Source organism: Cavia porcellus, unplaced genomic scaffold (assembly GCF_034190915.1).
Source record: "Cavia porcellus strain 051 isolate PalLab524CR breed Dunkin Hartley unplaced genomic scaffold, mCavPor4.1 scaffold_7, whole genome shotgun sequence".
Lineage (NCBI taxonomy): Eukaryota > Metazoa > Chordata > Mammalia > Rodentia > Caviidae > Cavia > Cavia porcellus.
Genome location: NW_026947490.1, coordinates 30,783,327 through 30,802,210, shown reverse-complemented (window position 1 = coordinate 30,802,210; position 18,884 = coordinate 30,783,327). Strand labels below are relative to the sequence as shown.

Sequence of the window (18,884 nt, the reverse complement as noted above, 5' to 3'; positions counted from 1 at the left end):
GATGCAACAGCAGAGAGATAACATGTCAACAATAAACCAGCATTTAACAGTAATAACCATTAATGTAAATGGTCTCAATGCACCAATCAAAAGAAACAGACTAGCAGAATGGATCAAGAAACAAAGTCCAACCATATGCTGTTTATAGGAAACCCATCTAACCCGGAAGGATACTCACAGACAAAGTCAAAAGATGGATAAAAAATACGTCATGCAGCAGGAATCCAAAAAAAAAAGCAGGAGTAGTCATTCTGTTTGCTGACAACATGAACTTTAAACCAAAAATGACCATAAAGGACAAAGAAGGTCACTACATACTCGTTAGGGGAAAACTCCAAGAGGAAGAGATAACTATCTTAAATATATATGCACCAAACTCCAGAGCACCCAGTTATATAAAACAACTATTAACAGAAATGAAACTCAAATTATCAGTAACACAATTGTAACAGGAGACCTTACTACGCCATTGACACCAAGGGACAGATCAACCAGAGAGAAAATGAGCAAAGAAATAACAGAACTGAATTACACCTGTGAACAAATGGATTTGATAGACATATACAGAATGTTCCACCCAAGAACATCAGAATACACATTCTTATCAGCAGTACATGGATCATTCTCTAAAATAGAACACATATTAGCTCACAGAACATATTTAAACAAATGCAAAAGAGTTGAAATCATCCCTTGCATGTTATCAGATCATAGCACTCTGAAATTAGAAATTAATGATAAAAGATACTGCAAAAATCCCACAAGCACATGGAAACTGAATAACACACTCTTGAGTAATCAGTGGGTCACAGAAGAAATTAAAGAAGAAATTAAACAATACCTAAAACAAAATGAAAATGCAGATACAACTTACCGGAATTTGTGGGATGCAATGAAAGCCGTCCTCAGAGGAAAATTTATTGCACTGAGTTCCCACATCAGGAAAACAGAATGAATACAAATAAATAACTTAATGCCACAGCTCAAACACCTAGAAAAAGAAGAGCAAGTCAAGCCCAAAGCCAAAAGAAGAGAGGAATGCATAAATATCACAGCAGAAATCAATGCAACAGAGACTAAGAAAACAATCCAAAGAATCAATGAATCAAAGAGTTGGTTCTTCGAAAGAATAAATAAAATCGATAAGCCCCTAGCCATCCTTATTTTAAAAAGGGAAGAAAAAAGTCAAATTCATGCAATAAGAAATGAAAAAGGTCTAATCATTACAGACCCAATAGAAATACAGAAGATCATCAACACCTTTTTTGAAAACCTCTACTCTCAAAGGTTTGATAACACAGAAGAAATAGACAGATTCTTAAAAACATATGAAGTACCAAAGCTAGATCAAGAGGATGTAAAACTGTTGAATAACCCAATCTCTGTTAATGAAATTGAAAATGTAATTAAGTCCTTACCTACAAAGAAGAGCCCAAGCACAGATGGATTCACTGCAGAATTCTACAAGAAATACAAAGAACACCTAATGCCGACACTCCTCGAACTATTTAATGAAATTGAAAGGGGAGCAATCCTTCCTAAGTCATTCCTGGAAGCAAATATTACTCTAGTACCAAAACCTGAGAAAGACCCAACTAAAAAAGGGAACTATAGACCGATCTCCCTAATGAACACAGATGCAAAAATCCTCAATAAAATATTGGCAAATAGGATGCAGCAAATCATCAAGAAGATTATACAACATGACCAAGTGGGATTCATCCCAGGAATGCAAGATGGTTCAACATACGTAAATCAATAAATGTAATTCACCATATCAATAAAGCCAAAAGTAAGAATCACATGATCATTTCTATAGATGCAGAAAAAGCCTTCAATAAGGTCCAACATTCATTCATTATAAGAACTTTACATAAAATTGGAATAGATGGTCTTTACCTCAATATAATAAAGGCCATCTATGACAAACCAACAGCAAGCATCATACTAGATGGCCAAAAACTGAAAGCCTTTACTTTAAAATGAGGCACAAGACAAGGATGTCCTCTACCCCACTCCTATTTAATATAGTACTGGTCATATTAGCCAGAGCAATTAGGCAAGAGAGAGAAATAAAAGGGGTAAAGATAGGAAAAGAAGAAGTTAAATTATCATTGTTTGCAGATGACATGATACTCTACATAGAAGACCCCCTAAACTCCATTGAAAGCTTCTTAGATATAATAAATAAATTCAGTGATGTAGCGGGATACAAAATCAATACTCAGAAATCAATAGCATTCCTATACACTAACAACAAAATCACAGAGAGGTAAATAAGAGAAACCACACTCTTCACATGAGCAAGCAAAAAAATGAAATATTTAGGAGTTACTCTTACGAAAGAAGTGAAAGACTTATACAGTGAAAATTATAATACACTGAAAAAGGAAATTGAAGATGATCTCAGAAAATGGAAAGAAATCCCTTGCTCATGGATAGGAAGAACAAACATTGTGAAGATGCCATTCTCCCAAAACTGTTATAGAGATTCAATGCAATCCCAATAGAAATACCATCAACATATAGATCTAGAGAAATCACTCCTAAATTTCATCTGGAACCAGAAGAGATCTAGAATCGCAAAGGCAATTCTAAGCAGCAAAGACAAAACAGGAGGCATCACAATCCCTGACTTGAAGTTATACTACAAAGCAACAGTAGTAAAATCAACATGGTATTGGAATCAAAACAGAGCCGAAGATCAATGGAACAGATTAGAAGATACAACCACAACTACCAACACACTCAACCACCTTATCTTTGATAAAGGAGCCAAGCAGGTTCATTGGAAGAACAACAGTCTCTTTAATAAATGGTGCTGGAAAAACTGGCTCTCCATTTGCCCAAAACTAAAGCTAGACCCATATCTATCACCATGTACTAAATTAAAATCTAAATGGGTCAAAGATCTGCATATTAAAACAGAAACACTAAATCTATTGGAAGACAAATTGGGTAGAAACTTTGGAGACATAGGGGTAGGTAGAGAATTCATGAACAGGACTCAAACCGCACGGGAAATACTTCCCAGAATCAATAACTGGGACCACTTCTTATTAAAAAGTTTCTGCATGTCAAAAGAAATCTCCAGCATAGTGAAAAGAAAACCCACAAACTGGGAAAAGATTTTAGTAAACTCTCCCTCAGACAAGGGACTCTTGTCTAAAACATACAAAGAATTAAAAAAAACTCAGACCTCCAAAATTCAAAGATCCAATCCACAAATGGGCATCTGAGATGAATACGCACTTCTCAGATGAAGAAATGCAAATGGCAAATAAATACATGAAAAAATGCTCATCACCATTGGTCATTAGAGAAATGCAAATTAAAACCACACCGAGATACCATCTCATTCCTGAAAGAATGGCCAGGATCAAGAAAACCAAAAACAAATGCTGGAGAGGCTGTGGGGAAAAAGGAACTCTCCTGCACTGTTGGTGGGAGTGTAGACTGGTACAGCTTTTGTGGAGGTCTGTCTGGAGATTTCTCAAAAAGTTGGGATTGGAAATCCCATTTATTCCAGCTATTCCACTTCTAGGCATATTCCCAAAAGAACTGAAAGCATCATACCACAGTGATTTATGTGCACCTATGGTTATAGCAGCACAATTTGTAATCGCCAGATCTTGGAAATAACCCAAGTGTCCATAAACTGAGGGATGGAAAAAAAAGCTGTGGTATTTCTATACAATGGAGTACTACTCAGCTATAAAGAAGGATCACATTGAGATATTTATGAATAAATGGGCACAGCTTGAGACCATAGTCATAAGACCATACTCATTTATTTAATCAATCTCACATGTGTGAATACCGAATAGTTTCCCTAATGTAAGTAATGATTCAAATATATAAAAGTATGTGGTAATCATGATTCCCCATTATGTGGCCTTGAAGCCTTATAAAGTTTTCACTTATTAATTGGAAAGGCTTTATTCTGGGCTTCTTGATATGGAAATATTTGAAGCTATAGTATATGAAGTTACATTCAAATATTTCAAGGAAAAAGATAGACACTATGGTAACTACTACTAAATCGGGTTATTTGGTGGTGAAGCACTAGGTTGCTGAAACAGTCATGCTTTGACCTGTATTGTTATGTTGTTATGTCCTCTTTTATGTCAATATCTCCTTTATTCACTAAAAAAATTATTTAGTTTTTTTATGGTTTTTTTAATTAAGGGGAAAATTTTAAAAAATTAGCAGGAGATATTATAGTAACTTTTTTTGATTTCCTATTAACTTGTTTTGAAGTCCTGTAATACTCCCACTATCTTGTTTTGACTGATTAGACTCTGTTTCATTCTGTATGATAGTATCAAGTTTGAGGGTATAGGCAACTACTTTGAAGGCAATAAGATTCACTAAGATGCCCATTCTGGTTTGACTATTATCTCCTTTGGAACTCCTGTAATGTTTACCATGCTTAAGTTTTATTGGTCTTGTTCTCTGCTGTTTTGTTCAACTTTATAATACCTAATGAGATAGACAATTCTTTTTAAGGAAGCAAGAAGCATTATGGTAACCATTGTTGATAACCTTGTACTCTGTTCTTACATCAAGTACTATGTCTATCCTTGGTTTTGACTGACAGCTTTGTTTTGCCATATTTGACTTTATTCTCTTCCAAAAATGTAATAAGAACTAAGGAGTAAGTAATAAAACCCAAAATGTGTAAATTTTGTTGTAAAAAAAAGAGAGGGGGAAAAATGCTTTAAAGGATACAACTACAATTGTGTTTATGGGTGTTAAATAGCTGACCATATTAATGTTTTTGGTTGGATCATTGAACACAACTGTTGGCAGTCTCACTGTTTGAATGTTCACTTTGTATACTTTGATACTGTGACTTGAGCAACTATCTCTAAGATGATAATGTGTAATCTATTAACTGGTGATTTCTTACTTTTTTTTTTTTTTGTCGTTCTGTATTACTAGTACTCTTGCACCGCTTTGTTTTGTTTTGTTTTTTCTTTTTCCTTTTAAATAAAATTTAAAAAAAAGAAGTGACCTGCATTCATTGTATATCAATCATGTTAGGTGTACTGTACTATAGAAGTTGATTTTTGACTCAAGGCCTTATTTTTCAATTCACAGTGGTACCATCACAGGTAAAAAGATAGCTACATAAAATTTTCATTAAAAGTTATTAGGGTGGGTTTGGGGATGCAGGCCTAAATTCCCAACATTCAAGAGACTGAGGCAGGAAGATCACCATGGGTTTGAGATCATCCTGGGCTACACGGTGGGTTCAAGGGGAACATAGAATAAAAGTGAGACCATCCTGTTTGAATAAAATATTTTTAAAAGGTACTAGGTCAGATGTTGAGCACAGAGAAACACTGGGGCCCCCTGCAGGTGCATATGGGCGATTTCATATGGACAGTCCATGGAACTATCCTTTATCTTCCACAGGGAAAACGGAACACCTTAGATGGGAAAAGCACTGATGGAGGCCAGCAGTGCTTTTCCCATCAGTGAAACAGGGAAGCAGTTTTTGAAGCTCTGTGGGATCCACAATGACATATAAGGGTGGGAGTTGAAGAAGTAAGGAGGTAGACTAAATGGTGTTAATACTGTGGCAGGTTCCCCTTCCTCGGCTTGGGGAGTACTTAATGCAACCTTAATACATGAGTGCCAACGAGTTAAAATGGGCATGATGCCCATCAGGATGGACAGAGTGGAGCACAATGGAAACAGCCTCTCTAATCTCCCGGAAGCACAGCATTCTCATCATTCTTTTCACTCCTCTCCATTTGCGCCATTTGGAGGTCATCTTTGTGGACTGCAGAGTGGAGCAATTCTTCATTTCTATGGCATGAAACAGTTCGAGAGTTTGGAAATCCATTTAACTTCTCTTATCTCAAGGCCTGTTTCCACAGATAGAACTCAAATTGTATCTCCATTCTCTTTTCTCTTTTTCTCAGAGAAAATGACAGGGAACTGAATAGTTGTTGCCTTTGTGGAAGTTCTGCTGTGATTTGATGCCAGAAGAGGATCCACTGTGTCTTAAATAAAAAATGTCAGCCTCTGAAGAAGCAGTTTCACAGAATCTCCAGATGACTCAGGGACAAAAAGAAATAGGATAAATATCATGGAGTAACGAGGTGTGGTGGATTGATGCCTGGTGGGCAACTTGTAACACTCAGCTGACTGAATCACCATGGTGCTGGATGTGGATGGCCCACCTGAGGATTGTTGCCAGCAACATTAAAAGGAGACCTAGAGAGGAAGAAGTAGTGTTGGTGGTTCTGCTGTTGCTGTTGGTTCTCCTGCAGGGACTTGTCAAGCTTCTTTCCTGATATGAACTTGCTTGTTCTCATCACCAGAAGAGCTTGGAACTTTGTTATCCCTGAGAATCTGCATTTCACTTTGGGGGAGCTCTGGTCTTTACTTGAGCATTGCTTCCTGGTTCTGGAGAGTTAGATGTGTGCTGCTCAATCTCGGAGAAAAGCTCGTCAAGCTCCTTTCCTGACCCGAACTTGGCTGATCTAATCATTGGAAGAGCTCAGGACCTCATTCTCATTGAGGATGGCTGAGGTGCTTTTCAGGGGAGCTCTGGTCTCTTCTTTGAGCATTGCTTCCTAGCTCTAGTGCAGGTCCCTTAGTGTACTGGCACAGATCTTGTATCCCACTGGCACAGATTTTCTGACTTCCACTGCTGACCTTTGGGCCTTTCTTGCACAGATCCATGAAACAGACTTGCATGAGTCATTTTCATGGGCTGTAGGTCTGCAGCAGGACTCATACAAGACATGGCTGTGGGATCCAGGCCCTCATCTGGATTCTTTGGAGTCTTTCGTGCATGGGCAGATTCCCTGAACTTTCTGTATTTGATTCTTTGTGTGACTATTATAAGATAATTCTATAAATTATGTATCCTGTATTAAATTGTTTCCCTTAAAAACCCTGATAACAACACATGGGTATGGCTTGCATGCTTTCTCTAGGTGAAGATGGTTGTAGACGATCAATACCTGTCTGGATGTCCCTGGAAGATTCTGTCTATTCTGTCCCTCACCGTGAAAGAGGCTTTTATTAGTAAGTTGCCTGGTTCTGGTTTCACACAGTGTTGTCCTCCACATGCACCCTGGTGGCTTCTCCTTGGTGTGGCTTTGTGTGTACTATTATAGAGGTCCCAGGTGACATATCACAAGTACTCACAAACTTAAGTGCAATCCCTTGTCAGAGGATGTGGTTTTTTGAATGAGATATTACTTTTAAATATAATGGGTTTAGCAGACTGGGATATAGCTTAATGACACAAGCACCTGCATGGCAAACGCAAGGTTCTGAGGTCAATTCCCAATACCAAAGGCAATAAATAATAAATGAAATGGGTTTAATGAAAGGACTTGTCAGATATAATTTTGGCTGTTTACATATTGGTTTTGATAAATATTATTAGAGGCTTTGTGTTTGGAACAGGTGGGCTGCAGTTGTAGTTCTTTTGATTAAACAGTCTTCTCTAGGAGGTGTTCTCCAATTCCAAAAATAGAACTAATTTTTTACCCATAGTGCTATATGAGTTATGGCCATTTAATGGAAAGATAACCACTATTTCTCCTGCATTGCTTCTACCACACAACCCATCCCAAACCACTTCAGTTTAAAATCCCAGTCCCTTAGGATCTTGGTCTGCTGTATCTCACAATTTGTAGAACATTCCGTACTTACATCCCATAATGGTTTTAATGTGAAGAGTGAATTGAACACATTACGCAGATTAGGGAGAGCAGTGCTCCAAACCTTAACCAAAGTAACTCCGTCTTTTCTTTTCGTGGAACACTGTTTAGTTACCTGATAGGTCCTGCCCTTTGTTCACCTCACACAGCTATATTAGAGATTTGGCAAATGTTTTAATACTGAAGCCCGCAAGTCAGCCACAGCTCAGTAACCAAGATGACCCCTAATAAATTATTTAATCACCTATTTTGACTCGTGACAGGGTGTTGGACACTTGCTGTACATCTCTCTAGGAAATTCATGGCTCATCGGGTGACTGGACAATGACCGAACTGATACAAAATCAGGCAGGAAACCGCATCTGTGGGGGAAACCTCAGCGTGTGCATCTTTCTCCATGTGGTATGGGTTGGCACGCTTTCTGGAGCCTACTTCGTGGGTACAAAGATGCCACAAAGATACTTTACTGAACCAGAAAGTATACTGCAGTTTCTGAAAGGCTGTATTGGATTACAGAAAATATGTAGCAGATACTGCATGGCCCATATACTGATGACAAGGCATGCAACTGAGGTTGTCATCTGACTGGGGGAATCCGTGGGGTAGCCACCCTTCTCCAAGTGGTACAGAGAGGTAAACCCACGCGTAAAGCTGTGATCTTCGCTCTGCAGAATGCACTTCCGGGTTTGCAGGCAACTGGACAGGTAGCCCAGAAGCACGGACAGGGAGGAGGGGACACCAGTGGTGGGCGGGGCCGGGGCGGGGCTTGCGCCCAGGTCTGGTTGCTACTGTGCAGCTCCTCATACTGGCATACTGGGGGTGGGACCAGTCCACGGAGCTGACCTGGAATCACCTTTGAGGCCGCGTGGTGTCAGTGCTGAGAGGTTCTTGATGTTAGCTACCTTGCACGCTTTGCCATTGGTTCACCCACATATCTACAGGAAAGTAGGCTTGGCAATTTTTGTAGTGCTACGGCCATAGTCATCCACAGCAGTGTAAGTAACTCCCAGTGATTTGATTTAGCCAAGCTAGACATGTCTGAGGCATTTGGGGGACATTAGCACCCACTCAACTGAGAGGCAGACAGACACTTCTTTTACATATTTTCTGGAAATTCATGGATTATCTGCTGCTAAAACAGCGACCCAATAGATACAAAGATGAGGCAGTAAAAACCATCAGTGGGGAAAGCCTCAGGGTGGTCATCCTCTTTCATACGGTATGCATTTGCACATTTTCTTAAGTCGTCTTCTCCCTAGGTTCAAGGATGCCCTAAAGATGCATCCTAGGAAATCTTCAATTTCTGAAAGCTGATTTGGATTATCAAATAGCTGTAGCAAGTATCACATGGACCTATTGAGTGATAAAGCAACTGAAGTAATCTACCCAGGGAAAATCTTGGTGTAGCTACCCTTCAACTTGTAGAGTTGCACATAACCTTAATGATTTTGCTGTGTGAGTGAAGGGATGCTCTGAAGACATCTAATGGACTAGATGTCATCTAATCACACATGGTAACCCCTGAAATTGTGGTGGCTAACACTGCATGGCCCCTGCTATGTGTGATAGTTAGGTGAGGCTGAGCTGTCAGACCAGCGTATGTGTGGGATGGCCATATACCTGGAGGAGAGTGGTAGTTACTATTATTATTGTGTACAAACCCCCCTCTAAATACAGATGTCCTGAGAAGAGCCTAAAGACAAGTGTATATTGACCAAAACATTGCCATTTGGTAATGTGCAATATGATGTAAAAGATGTACTGTGTAAGATCACAAGGTCATGGGTAAACCCTGCTTGCTGCTGCTGCAGCAGTGGCTGAGATCCAAGCCAAGTAAGAGTAGAAGAAACAGTACTGGGGTAAAACATTAAAGTACCAGTTCTGGGGTAGTACATGACCAGGAAAGTGGATGTGGTGGTGGTCCTATGTCACCATGAGCTCAAACTGGAGTTCACACCTAAACTGGTACAGGAATCAAGTCAGGCCACAAAGTTGGATGTCAGATAGGAGAAGCAACACTTTAGCCATTTGCAGGACACTCTATGAGTTCTGGTGCATAGTGCACAGGTGCTGACTTCTGTCCCCAGATATCAAGGAAGGGGCAATGAGCTTGTACAACATGGCAGGAAGAGGTCATGAGAAGCCCACTGTGGCACATCTGTCCTGGCAAGTTGTGGAGTCTGGTTTATTTTTTGGTCTAATTGGCATTAAAGCAGAAAAGCCCCTTTTATTCTATTTGTATTTTTCCAACCTGCCCCATATAATATGGCCTCCTCACTTGTTCGCTGATGCCCGCAATTCACTTCGTGGTTCTTCATCCAGACCTGCCACTGAAGAATCTGGGTATTGACACTCACGGGTAAAAAAAACTTATGGGATGTGTGTGTAAACAGAGGACAGGAGCATTCCCTGGGGGTATAAATGGTAAAGACATTGATACCATTTAGCCGTCTTGTGGGCCCTCCCCAGGTGGTGATGCTGCATGCTGGACTGCAACATAAAAACAGTCCCTAGAAGGATGGCGTTGATAGGGTACACAAACTAATCCCAAGTCCTTTTCTCTTGATTATTTTTTTTGGCTGATTACCATACAGCCTTATAAATTCAGTAGCTTAGCAAAGGTGATTAGAAATTTCAGGGATGCTGCACCATGCAAGTTGTCCTCTCCCCTGTAAATCAGACCTCATAAACTCAATTAATTGCCAAGCTGAAATTGTCTGGGTCATGTTTTGTACACTCAGTTTCTTTCTGGAAAATTCATGGAACAGCAGATAACTGGTATCGTAAATCACTCCCTTCCATATACATACATATATTTGTATTGGGATTAAACACAGGACACATGCAACAGAAATGCTTTACTGCTGAACTACATCCTCAGTCCCGTTTTAGTTTCATAGGGACTCACTAGTTGCTTGCTGCCACCAAATGTGCTCCTGCTGCTTAACTCTACCAAGCTGGGATTACAGACATATAGTAGAACATCAAGTGAAATTACTGTTAAGGTGAACAATGTTTAATAAAAGGCAGTATCCTGATTCTAAATGGAAATGGACAGGAGTATTCTTACTTCGTGAGGTAAGGCCTTTCATTTTATTGATGCCTTTTTAGAAACCACCATGAAAAAAGCTTGTAAGAAAAGTACATGAACACATTTCAAAGTTCAGACTGAAATTCAAATATAGGTTGTCTTTCAAAAAAAAATCTCAAATAATAGTGCATTTTACAACCTGAAAGTATCTGGCCATTTACAAACGTCCTTGCATCTTTGATGAATATCATGATGATAACTGTTTAACTTGGGATTACAGTATTCTGAAGTATGCAAGATACAACTTTCATGCCGGATACAGAATGACCTTTTCTTTATATACATTCTATGACATGGAGAACACTGAATTTTGTTAATTTACAACTGCATTACATTTGTAAGGATGAATTCTTTGCAGTATGAATTCTTTGGTGACAACTGAGGGCAAAGCTTTTGAGGCATGAATTTATAAAATGTCTTACCCCATTAGTGCTCTGGTGCATAAGGTCAAATTTGACTAAAAATTTTAATACACGCATTACATTACTAAGGTCTCCTTGCAGAATGAAGTTTCTGATGATGTGCTAGAGATGAATATAGACTGAATATTTTGCCACATTCTAAGGTTTCTTTCTAGTATGTCTTCTTTGATGACAGGCAAGGTATGATTTACATTTAAAGGCCTTTTCACATTCATTACATTTGTAAGGTTTCTCTCTAGTATGAATGCTGAGATGTTTCGTAAGATGTGAATTAGTACGGAAAATTTTACTGCACTCATTACATTTGTAAGGCTTTTCCCCAGTATGAATGCTGAGATGTTTTGTAAGATGTGAATTAGTACGGAAAACTTTACCACACTCACTACATTTGTAAGGTTTTTCTCCGGTATGAATGCTGAGATGTTTTGTAAGATGTGAATTAGTACGGAAAACTTTACCACACTCATTACATTTGTAAGGTTTCTCTCCAGTATGGATTCTCTGATGATTTGCTAAGTATGACTTCGCACTAAATACCTTGCCACACTGATTACACTTGTTTGTTTTTACTCCAGTATGAATTTTCTGATGACGTGTAAAGTTTGAACTTTGACTGAACAATCTGCCACATTCATTACATTTATAAGGTTTCTCTCCAGTGTGACTTCGCCGATGTCGTGAAAGTCGACAAATATGATTGAAGACTTTTCCACAATCATTACATTTGTAAGGTTTTTCTCCAGCATGTGTTCTCCAATGATTTCTAAGGTTTGGTTTTTAATTGAAGACTTTGCCACATATATCACATACAAATTGTTTCTTTCCAGAATGGACTAGCTGATGGATAGTAAAGTGTGAGTCTTGGTCAAAAGATTTACAAGGTTTTGCACTAATGGGCATCCCTAGTTCTTCTGTGAACAATAACGAATCAATAAAATCATTTTCATATTTATGAGAAGTGTCTGTTTTGACACTAGAAGGATTTCTTTGGTGTAATGAAACTGAGGAATCATTTTTGATAGACTGCTCAGTGTAATTCCACTGATTAACATTCTTTTCTCTACCAAATTCCTGCAGTTCAGGCAGATGTGATTGAAAGTTTACTCCAAGCCAATTTGTAATATGCTTCTGCCTTAGATCCCTTCTACCATGTTCATCTCGTCTATCTGTGAGATTTTTCTTATGAATTGCACAGAATCCTGTGTCAAGTCTTTTATCATCTCTCCAGTGACACTCAACATCAGGTGTATTTGTCTGAATTTCTTTAAAGCACAAGTCTTTGGTGTCATGATTCTCATGTCTTTCCAACATTACTGTCTGGAATATTTCTCCTGCATCACTGTTCTTTTGTGGTGGAAATTCCTTGATGACAAATTTAGGAGACATATCTATGAAATATAAGAAATCATTGGGTCCTGATGAATTACAGATAATCAATTCTGTTACTGAGACACATGCTATTTCACCAAAAGAAATCATTATAATTACTTTGTTATTCAAAGTCACTGCAGAAACCCTGTGAATTTTGTTCATTAAGTTATGTTGAAATAATCTTTGGTCAAAATCCTCATACTACATAAAATAATTCAATGAATATCTTGACAGTTCAATTATCACCCCAAGATTGGTAAGAAATAAATGTTTTTGGCTTAAGAATATTAGTTTATGTTATTTTTAATAGAAGATGGAGGTAAATAAAACATAAAAAGTATCCTCATAAGGAAAGAAGGCTGATCAATGTTATCAAAGGAAGGAACTTCACAATAAAATAGCTATGATTCTTAGCTTAAAGCACTACTTTGTAAAACACCTTGAGGGAAGCTATCAATAGTATTGAATTTAGGACAGCATGTCCAAACATTTGTTTCTAACCCTAATTTACAGAGACTATAAATAAGAGAAACAGGATTTCATTCTTGGTCTGCAATTCAAGACAACATGTTCAAAAAGCACATAATATAACAAGTTCCGATAAATACAAAAAGCACAGAAAATAGTATTTCAAAAGACAGAAGATGGAGTTGTGTGCTAATAGTGTCACTCAGTCATTGCTCACAGTGTTATCTTGGTGATCAACATGGCAGGTATTGACTAGGATGAGTCCATGTCTTTCTTTAAACTGCGCAGTTAGGGTAGGAGTCTTCTGCAAATTCTAGTATGTAAAAGAACAGATATACATCAACAAGCATCAGTGTAGTGCATCTAGATCAAAAAATCACATGTAAAAAAGCCAGCATGGAAAGAAAACCATGTAAGGAGTACTTTGTCCTCATAAATATATGGGACTAATTGCATTAGGGTTGGTAATATTCTTACTTTGTAAAGGAGAAACAGGCAAAGAAACTGACATGAAACTATCCCATTCTTAATTCTGGGAATGAAAAATCAGGTGTGGGAACAGAATGGAAGAGAGTTAGCAGGGTAGCAGTGGGATTGTGGAGAAAATTTACTCTCCTAAATTTAGGAGAAATTTACTCTCCTAAAATATCTTTAATGAAATTTATTAAATTGGGGGCTGGGGATTTAGCTCAGCGGCATAAGCACCTGCCTTGCAAGCAGGCAGTCGTGAGTTCAATTCTTGGTACTGGAAAAAAAAATTTATTAAATTGAACAACCTGTATGATCTAGGTAGATATTTAACATAATCTTAATCATATACTATAAAAGATTATGTGAAGAAATGTTCTAAGCAGGACATGAAAGCAAAAACTTTGATCTACTCAAGAGGAGAAGATGGTGAATTAATTCTGTTACACACAGAAAATGAATTTATCTTTCATCAAGAGTAAACTAAACTTGGAAAACAATGGATACAAAGTTATGATTCTGTGGCTAAGGAGATTGAGACAGCCTTCAAAACAAGCCTAGTGTGCAGTGTATACTTACAGTAGCAAAACTAAAAAACAACAAAAACAAAAATAAAAGATGAAAAAAACCCTTATCAGCTATTGAGGATTGCAAAGCCCTGCCATAGCACGGCTCAGTGATCAAGAACAACCCAAAGCTGATGATTTGCTTTATCACTTGTTGCCAGGAGGACAATAATGGCCCAACTTTAAGTCACAATACCCACGTCATTCACATCATAGATATTTCTCATCACAAGAAGGGTGAGATCAGGACAATAAAGTGTTTAAAAGACAAAAAGTCTGATCATCTATGTTTTATCATAGTTTATATTAGCAACACTGTTCTATTTTATTATTAGCTATTGTCTTTAATACTCTGCCTAATTGTAAGTACCACTTGATTTTAGTTCTGTATGGAGGGGAGAAGGCACAGTATATATAGGGTTTGGTATAGCTTACAGGTACAGTTCCTCACGTGGGGCCTTGGGATGTACGCAACACAATAATGGAAAATTCTGTAACCCACGATAGGGTTGAAATATACTAAATGCAAAATAGTACTAGAGAAAGTCCTAAAACTAAAAGGTTTTACATATAAAAGAGTTACAAAATTGATAAAACTCTTAACTAGATTAATTGAGAGAATGAGCAAAACGCAACTCAGTCATAAAGAGAGGAGGTTTCATAACCAGCAAGTTCTATGCACATAAAATAGTATTGCACAGCACATATGATGACCCACAAACAAGAGATGAAATTGTAGAATTACATGAGCATGAGTAAGTACAAAATCTAACCGAGACCACAAGCACTGAAATTGAATCAGTGACCAGGAACCTCCCAAAAAAGAGAAGAACTGGACCCAATGTCTTCAATGGAGAATTCAATGAAACATTTAAACAAGAACTACAGCAACATTCATCTAACTCTTCTAAAATATTGAGAAATAGGGAAGACCACCATACTTGTTCTATGAGGTAGCATTTCCTTGATAGAAAAGTCCTATCACAACAATAACAAAGAAATGAAAGAGCAGCAGTATCCCTGATAGAATTTGGCATGAAATCCTCAACAAAATACTATCAAAACACATTAAAATGGATCATAAACCGTGATCACCTGAGATTGATTCCTGGAAAATAAAGATAACACCAATTCATGCACTGCACCAAATGAGCAGAATGTAAGAAAAAAAAACCCACAGGATCATTTCAGTTGATAAGAGAAAAATTAGTTGAAAAAATCAGTACCAACTCGGTATCATAGCATAAACCTAGAACCTGAAGATGTAGGCAGGAAAATCACTGTGAGTTTCAGGCCATATGACCCAACTACTCTGCTAAGCATGTACCCCTGATAATGGAAAAGATATTGCAGAAGAGGTATTTGTATACCAACATTCATATTAGTATTATTCACAGTAGCCAAAGGGTGGAAGCATGCCAAGAGCATTAACAAAATATGGCTGTGGTTTTGTTGTGGTTTATTTCTCCAAAAGTTCATGTTTCAGAAGTTTGGTCCTCCGTGTGATGCTGGGAGGTAAAAGACCTTAAAGAGGAGGTGAATAGTTCACTGAGGATGCTGTCTGCAGAAGGGACTAATGCAAGTCTGATGGATGACTGAAATCTCTGAGAGTGTGCAGTTATAAAGTGTATATCTGACCTCAAATCCAGATACCACATTTCTTCTGCACATGACCCTGGTAAGATACCTTCACTAGAGAATGAAGAAATAGATACACCAAATCCTAGTCTTTCAGATCCCAAAATGTGAGCTAAACAAACTCTTCTTTATACGTTATTCAGCTTCAGTGATTTCACAATAGCAGAAAAAAAGGCATAAAGACCACATACACATCTTAAAAAGACAGAAATGCTGTTATATGAACATAGGTAAATCTGGAGGATATCACATTCACTGAATGCAAACTGAATAAGGAGAGTCATGAAAACACAAACATACCATTTCACATATATGAAATATGTAAGATAGTCAATTAATGGGAACAAAAAAGAAGAATGGCAGTTGCCAGTGGCAAATAAAGATGGAGGGATAAGTGGATTTAAATACTCATGAAAATGATGGGAATTCAATTCAAGCAACAAGAAAAATATAGTATGTTTTAATTATGCCAAGCTCATACAACATAGAAGTGGACAAAATTTTTAAAAGATATGATCCAGGCCCCTCCTGCGACTCCTGCTCTCTCCCCAGAACATCTCCAGGGACCCGGGAACTCCAGCCAGAGGCACGCACTGGGCTGGGCTAGACCTGGCCCCTCCTGCAACTCCCGCAATCTACACAGACAACCTCACAGGACCCAGGAACTCCAGCCAGAGGTGCGCACGGGGCCAACCCAGAAGCGGGCCACCCCCGTGTCCCACAGTCCTGGCCACCCACCTCAGGACCTAGGAACACCAACCACGAAACATGCCACCACAGTCCTACCACTGCCATCAGGGACCCCCCCCCCCAACACACACACACCTCCTGGACCTAGCATTGCTGTTGAACTTCAGCTCCCACATCTCCCCCCAGAACCTTGGACTGCAGTGGATTAACCATGCAGTATCAAGGGGAGACTCAGTAAGAAGAACTCAGTAGGCTTTCATCAGTGAGGTGAGTTTGCCCCTAAAATAGGAATGGAGTTTGCCACCTTCAGTGGTTAAACAGGAGCAACAGAGAAGTCCCCTCCAGAAGGAAGCCATAGGTGAGTTTGGCAAGTGGGTGGATGAGTGCTTCCTCCACACAGAAAATATCAGGTAGGTTGAGAAGAGTGCCAACAAGACCTCCCCCAACATGGAGAAAATTAAGTAACGTAAGGGACACCCAGAGACACATAGGGTCTCAGACGAGACAAACACTATAAACAGGGAGATCTGGTGACTCTGAACAACTGGAAGACATAAAAACAGCAGGCACTAGGGATAATTTCCATCAGTACTCCTAGGCTTGTAAGCCTACGTAAAACATAGGGCTCATCCAACAGGCCCTGCAGGGGGATTTAGGTGACTGGCCCCCCTCTTCATTGTGGGACCTAGCAATTGGATAAACATCAAACTTATAGTGGGACCCCAAGATACACACTACCAACAGTTGACACTAGTGGATTGAAGGACAAAATATTAACCCAAAAGGGGAAAATGGAAAAACGAAAAAGCAAAATGCAGTCTCAAACATCTAGTCCACCAGGAGCAAGTATAGGAGACATTGAAATAGAGGACTTGAAAAGTAACACACCAGATATCTCTGGAAAGATAGCAAGTGAAATAAAAAAAATTCATGAGGCTATAGAAGAAATCAAATTAGAAGTAATCTCATATAAAAACAGAAATAATAACTTTAGTAAAGGTATTACTCAGTGCAGCTAGAGAATAGATAAAAAAGTATAGAAGCAGAAGAAACAGATTGAAACCTTGAATGAACAATATAGAAAACAAGCAGAATTCATGAAACAAACTCAAAGAGACATCCAAGAAACAAAAAATTCTATTGAACGCTGGCAAAACTATATAAATGAAGCTGAGGATAAAATTTCAGGCCTTGAGGACAGGATCACAATTAGTGATCATGAAAGGATACAACTTTTAAAAATAACAAAGCAACATGAAATTACAATCCATCAGCTTCAAGATGATGCCAAGATAAACAACATCAGACTAATAGGCATTAGTGAAGATGCAGGATTCATTGCAAATGACATAACTAAAATATTCACAGAAGCAATTACAGAAAACTTCCCAAACATGGGGAAAAAATCTGATATGCAGATAAGTGAGGCATATAGAACACCAAACAATCACAACCAACAAAAATCAACACCCAGACATATAATAATTAAGATCCCAGACATGTAGCATAAAAACACAATAGTAAAAGATGCTAGAGAAAAGACACAACTCATCTATCAAGGAAAGCCCATTAGAATCATGACAGACTTCTCAGCACAAACCCTCAAGTCAAGACGAGATTGGAGTGAGATATTTCAAGTCCTAAAAGAAAACAACTTTCAACCCAGCCTGATGTCCCCAGAAAAACTTTCACTAAAATTTAATGGAGAAACAAGATACTTCCATGACAAAGAACAACTGAAGAAATTCATGTCCACCAAACCAACCCTAGAAAGAGTGTTGGAAGACATACTAGATAGAAATAAAAATGACCACAATCCTTAGAACAACAACAGAAAGAAACCAACAGGTAGGAGAAGCAGTTAAACAAAGAGGAAAAGTAGAAAATAACTGGAACATAACATGGCAAAGTTGAACCAGTACATATCACTTATATCCATAAATGTAAATGACCTCAAAGCACCTATCCAAAGGAATAGGTGGATAGAATGGATCAAGAAACATGATCCCACAATATGCTGTATACAAGAAACACAGCTGACCCAAAAGAAAACTCAAAGCTTAAAAGTAAAGGATGGAAAACAGTATTGCATGCAACAGGAACCCAGAAAAAAGCAGGGGAAACTATTCTATTTGCAGACAATGTGAACTTCAAACCTAGAATGATTAAAAGAGATAAAGAAGGTCACTACATACTTGTTAGTGGAAAAATTCAAGAGGAAGAACTAACAATTATAAATATATATATGCACCATATACAGGAGCACCCAACTATATAAGACACATACTAATGGACATGAAAAACCAAATACACAAAAATGTAATTATAACAGGGGACCTTAATACCCCATTGTCACAAAGAGATCGATCAACTAGACAAAAAGCAAAGAAATAATAGAACTGAATCATACTTGTGAGCAATTAGACTTAGTAGATGTTTACAGAGTATTCCACCCACCCACATCAGAATACACATTCTT

The 18,884-nt window shown here is 38.3% G+C and overlaps 1 protein-coding gene across 1 annotated transcript in view; it reads right to left on the bottom strand.

The window, feature by feature from the left end:
* Positions 1 to 10,390: 10,390 nt before the first annotated feature.
* LOC100733486 (zinc finger protein 160-like) overlaps positions 10,391 to 18,884 on the bottom strand; it is a 64,175-nt gene continuing 55,681 nt past the window's right edge. Inside the window, 2 exon segments of the mRNA XM_013147820.3 lie at positions 10,391 to 11,345; positions 11,348 to 12,592. Of these exon segments, the coding sequence (XP_013003274.2) occupies positions 11,269 to 11,345; positions 11,348 to 12,592 (1,322 nt within the window). The 3' untranslated portion in view covers positions 10,391 to 11,268.